We start from the raw sequence: 5171 nt of genomic DNA on the forward strand, positions 1-5171 counted from the left end.
GGGCACGGCGTGGGCACGGCGCGGGCACGGCGTGGGCACGGCGCGGGCACGGCGCGGGCTGGGCACGGCGTGGGCACGGCGCGGGCTGGGCACGGCGTGGGCACGGCGCGGGCTGGGCACGGCGTGGTCACGGCACGGGCACGGCGCGGGCACAGCGCGGGCACAAGGCTGCGCAGTGTGGGCACACCGAGGGGCACACTCACCTGAGGAAGGGTCGCACGAGTGCGAGCACGAAGAAGGGCAACCAGCAGAAGATGAAGGCGCTCATGATGATGCCCAGGGTGGTCGAGGCCTTCCTCTCTTTGGCCAGGAAGCGCAGCTTCCTCGTGTGCGTCGACACGCCGACCGTGGCCGCCGAGCAGGCGGACGAGTGCCTCGCCTTGTGCGGCGACGAGCTCCCCAGCCCCGACACCAGGACCGACGTGACGCCCTTCTTCTTCTTGGTGCCGCGTCGCTTGCCGTTGCTGCCACCGCCACCGCCGCCTCCCCCACGCGGCGACCGCGACCGTGACCGCGGCGGCGGCCCCAGCATCGGACACTGCGACTCGTCCGAGCGACGGCCGGCGTCCGACGTCGCCAGGCAGCGTGAGGAGCCGAGCTGGCCGGAGCACTGCAACATAGAAAGGACGGGTTTTAGCGGGCATTTTAGGACAATTTGCAGTCTCAGAAAGAAACATTTTACAAGGAAAATTTATTTTTTAAAAATCGCAGTTTGTAGTAGTTATTTTAAGGGCACAATTTCGCCCCAGCATTTGATGTGCTTGGACAAGGACACCTTACTACATTTTAGTTTTTGGTAGGAAACTACTAGCGCTTCTAATTTGGAGTGAAAAGCTAAGGTCTAGCAGCCGGGTCGTTTATAGTCGTCCTCAGTTACTTTTCCCTAACCCCCGCGACCCCTCTGCTGTGGAGGGGGGAGGGGGGTGCAGGGCGAGAGGTGGGGCGGTGCGACGCTCAGCGTGGCGCGCTTTGCGTGCAGCGGACGACAAGGACGCTGATATTTCACGCGAGGCGGCGCCCGCAGCCCCACGCAGCCCAGCGCCCCCCCCCCCCTTTTTAAAATCAGGAAATACGCGGGAGACACGCGCAGCCGCGGGTGCCTCCTGCCATGCGTGGGAGAGAGAACGATAGAGAGATAAACAGGAGGGGGGGGGGGAGGCACACAAACAATAAAACGAGGAAATAGAGAGTGAAATAAAAGCAGGCGAGAGCATTGTGTAGCTGTAAATGGATCCGCAGAGAGATCTGTCCGAAAAAGAGTTTAAGGGCCCCCGCGAGTCATTTCCCCACCACGCCGCGCTTCCCGCGTGGAAAGGGTGTTGTAGGGCCCCCGCGGGGGACGGTTTGCGAGCGCTAGCGCGCTGCCAAGGTCAGGCAAGGGGGTGAGAGGGGGGGGGGCATGGGCACGGGCGCACACACACATGCACACTCATGTTTCAATTCCCTAAAAAGTTATTATTCTTTGAGATTAAGCAAAACATGTCCGCCGCAATTGCGGAGGGCTGTAATGAAAATGTCCCCCCCCCCCACACACCGCTCTCGCGTTGCCATGGCGGCGGCGCGCATCGCTGCTGTGCCGGGGGATGGATGAATGACGCGTTTAACAGAGACAAAGCCAGCAGCAGCAGCACGGGCGAATACAGTAAGGTGTTGCCTTTCCCATAGGCGCGGGGGTGGGCCGGGCACCGGCGGGGAACGGGATGCAACTGCCTGTGTGTATCTCTGCAAGGGAAGGGGAGGGGGGGGGGGAGCACGATCGGCGAGCAACAGCAGCAGGGGGGAGGAAGTTCGAACGTTCCTCTGATTGCAAAGCCGCTCCGCTACCCGCAGCGAGCGCAGGAGGATAGAGAGGGGCTTTAACGACACACAAGCCTTGACCCGCAGCAGAGCCACCGCACCACGCGCGAGCAGGACGACGGGGATCAATAGCAGGGGGAACAAGTTCGCACTCGCCGATTCCAGATTGGCGATGGAGGGGTGCAGAGAGCGAGGATAGCGACAGCGGCGGGCGGGTAGCCAGAGCTGCAGGGCGACCTTGCACCGCCCCGCCCTGCCCTGCCCCGCCGCGCTGCTGCTCGAGCCAGCAGACCGCCGCCCGCCGCGGCGGGCAAGTTACGGCGAGGAAAGGGGCGGGCTGAGTCGCGGTGCGGCGGGCCGAGTCCACGTCGGCGGCGTGTTGGCGCCGCCGCCAGCGCCGCGGCCAGCCACGTCCGACGTGATGACGGGGATGATGGTCTGCCTGACGGCGGCGGGTCATCACGACCAACATGAGCCACGGAGCGCGGCGTCTCGGCGGCCGGCGCTGTTATTTGTGTGAACACGTACGGAAACGGAGCGACCAAGAGCGAGGGGGGGGGGGAGACAGGGGGAGAGTGTGAGAAAGTGTGAGAGGAAGAGAGAAAGAACGAGTGAGAGGAAGAGCGAGAGAGAACGTGTGTGTGTGTGTGTGAGAGAGAGAGAGAAAGTGATTGGGAGGATAGAGTGAGGGAGTGTGTGAGTGTGGGAGAGAGATAGCAAGAGAATGCGTGGATGGGAATCCAGGCGAAAAGCCCTGTGTACAGCGCGGTTCGTGGCGCAGCACAGCGAGCCTGGTGATTCAATACGTTAGGGATCCGTAACTGGTTCCAAAGCCCAGCCTAATCCAGTAGAGACCAGCGCCAAACTCACCCCCCGCCCTGCCACGCCCTAGCAGGCTCGCACCCCTCCCCCCGCTCCCCTTTCCCCCCACGTGCAGTAGGGCACCGCCAGCACTTCCCCGACCTGCCGCCTGGGACACCTCTCAAGTGCGCGCCGGCCCGGCCGCTCTCCATTCACCTCACCACAAAGCGGGAAAACAAACTCGATAAATAATGCCAATCGTTTTACCAATCTGCTGCGTGCTCTGCCCCGCGGGCGCGTCGCTTGCTTGCTTTTACCGTGACTCTCGCGCTTGAGAGGGAAAGGAGGATGGGGTGGAGCGCTGCCACTTCGGCAGCACGCCGGGCAGGTCGTCGCCGAGGTTGGGCGTGGCGGGGCGTGGCGGGGCGTGGCGGTACGGGGCGTGGCGGGGCTTTGCTAGACTCGGTCCTACGCTCCCCACACGAGAGGAGCAACGAAACCAGCCCGCGGGTGGAGAGAGAGAGAGAGAGAGAGCAAAGGGTGGGGGAGCTCTTCGGCGGACGGAAGAAGTGCCGCTGGATGAGTGATCCGTCGGGCTGGATGGAAGAGGCAAGAGGCGGATAACCGCCCTCGGCTGCTGGCGGGCCCCCTAACCCGCCCCCGCGCCGCCCCCGCACCACCCCTGCGCCGCCCCCGCAGAGAGTGTGCAGGCCGTGCCCTGCTGATGGGGCCGCGGGATGACGGAGGACGTTGTGAACGATCAGACGACCGTCGGACGTGCCGGCGCTGCGCGGCCAGCTCCGCGGTGGTGCGGTGGCCTGGGGGCGGCGCGGGGGCGGCGCGGGGGCGGCGGCGCGGAGGAAATGACGGCCCTAATCCTGAAAGAGAGCCCGCGAGCACCCCATCCATCAACGCGGCGCTGACAGATTGCGAGCGAGGCGAATTATCATGACCGAAAATAGACGCGCGGCCGATTTCGGTGCGGGCGCCGCGGCGGCGGGGGGCGGCGGGGGCAGTGCGACGCGGAGAAATAAGGGCCGTGATTGAATGGCGGGGAAAGTTTGTTATTCTGGCGCGGAAGTCGCGCGCGCGGGCCGCGGCGGGACGGAAGGCGGACGGGCGTCGCGGCGGCGGCCCGGGTCGGCGCTTCGGCGGGAAAGGTAATTTTGTATTCTATAGAAAAGAAGTCCGCGACTTCTTGTTCTCGTAAAAGCAAAATAGTGGTCGGCGGCGGACCGAGGAGCAGCAGGACGAGGAGGGTCCACAACGGACCCGACCCGACGGACGGGCCGCTCCTAGTAGTTCACTCTCAAACAAGTGGCTCTGCGAGCGCGCGCTGCCGACGCAGCAAAAACTTGGCAGGGAAAAGGCAAAATAAAAAGCAAAGCGAGAAAATACCCAAGAGTTTTAAGACAAAAGGACTTTACGAAAGGAACAGGTAGCGCAGGGCGGGCAATAAAGAGCGGCGATCCCTTGCCGTAATGATTTATGCCGTAAAGAGCGACCGTAAACAAACTTCATTGCTGTGCTGAAATTTTTACCGCCCGGGATCAACAACACACACACAAAAAAGGGCAGGGAAATCCATCAGACTTTGACATAACTTTTGGGGCATCACCCCGCGCCCCAACTCAATCCCAGTAACGTGACTTTACGTTGCCGCAGTAACCTCGTCGCCAGCCGCAACCTAACCCAACCTAACCTCATCGCCGGCCGCAACCTAACCTAAATGTTGTTGCCGCTCCACTCGCCCCCCCCCCCTCCGCCCCCTGACCGCTCCGCACCGCAGCGCCATATGGCGTGCTCGGTCATCGAGAGAGAGAAAGAGAGAGAGATACAAGGGTGGACGGAGAGAGAGAGAGAAAACTTGTGTGCTTTTAAGGGGCGGAAGCACTCTCCCCCGCTCGGCCGCTCTGGTACTAAAACACACTCGAAAATTCAGTGCTCTCGTATTACGTTCTCCGCAGTGAGTGGGCGGGGCGAGTGGAACCGCAGGGAGAGAGAGAGTACACGCCAGGGCACGCTGCTAGATCCATCATGTCGCATTATAAAAACTTCCCAAAAGCAACCAAGCAGCAGCAGCAGTAGTCCGATCCCAGCGTCAGATGCTGCTGCTGCTCAGCTCCCCGCTGCCTCGACGAACAGTCGGAACGCCGCCCCGAGAGCGGGAGCAGCCGTAGGCCGGCAAAAAGCCCGACGCATTTCGCATTCAAAGCGAAACATGTTTCCGAGCGGCGTTTGGGTAACGGAGTGTTGATGGGCGCGATGGAACATTCCCGTGTCCGCTTCGGCGGGTGAAAAAAAATGTTATGGCACAAGACCTCTTCGGCTTTGGGCTGCTCTGGCCGCTTTCTGGTGCTGGGGGAATGCAACGAGGAACAATGTAAAATACAAAACACACATCTTAAAACGAGGACACGTTTTGCGGTGAATTAATCCTTTGTGATTTCAAATGTTCAAACAGCCTGTGTTTACAAAAGACCCAAGTGTGTAAATCACAGACCCAAGCGACCCAAACGTGATTTGAAATTGAACAAGTGTGACATACGAACTTGTGTTTTCAGGGTGTTTTT

At 61.4% G+C, this 5171-nt stretch overlaps 1 protein-coding gene across 2 annotated transcripts in view; it reads right to left on the bottom strand.

Annotated features, from left to right (window-relative positions):
• Positions 1-5171, bottom strand: part of LOC113208268 (5-hydroxytryptamine receptor 1-like) — a 209762-nt gene that overhangs the window by 7510 nt on the left and 197081 nt on the right. For both annotated transcript variants that reach the window (XM_052270159.1, XM_052270160.1), the window contains exon 6: positions 204-610. In XM_052270159.1, the coding sequence (XP_052126119.1) occupies positions 204-610 (407 nt within the window). The remainder of the gene's footprint in view (positions 1-203; positions 611-5171) is intronic.

The sequence above is a fragment of the Frankliniella occidentalis genome, unplaced genomic scaffold, assembly GCF_000697945.3.
Source record: "Frankliniella occidentalis isolate FOCC.00 unplaced genomic scaffold, Focc_3.1 Scaffold112, whole genome shotgun sequence".
Classification (NCBI taxonomy): domain Eukaryota; kingdom Metazoa; phylum Arthropoda; class Insecta; order Thysanoptera; family Thripidae; genus Frankliniella; species Frankliniella occidentalis.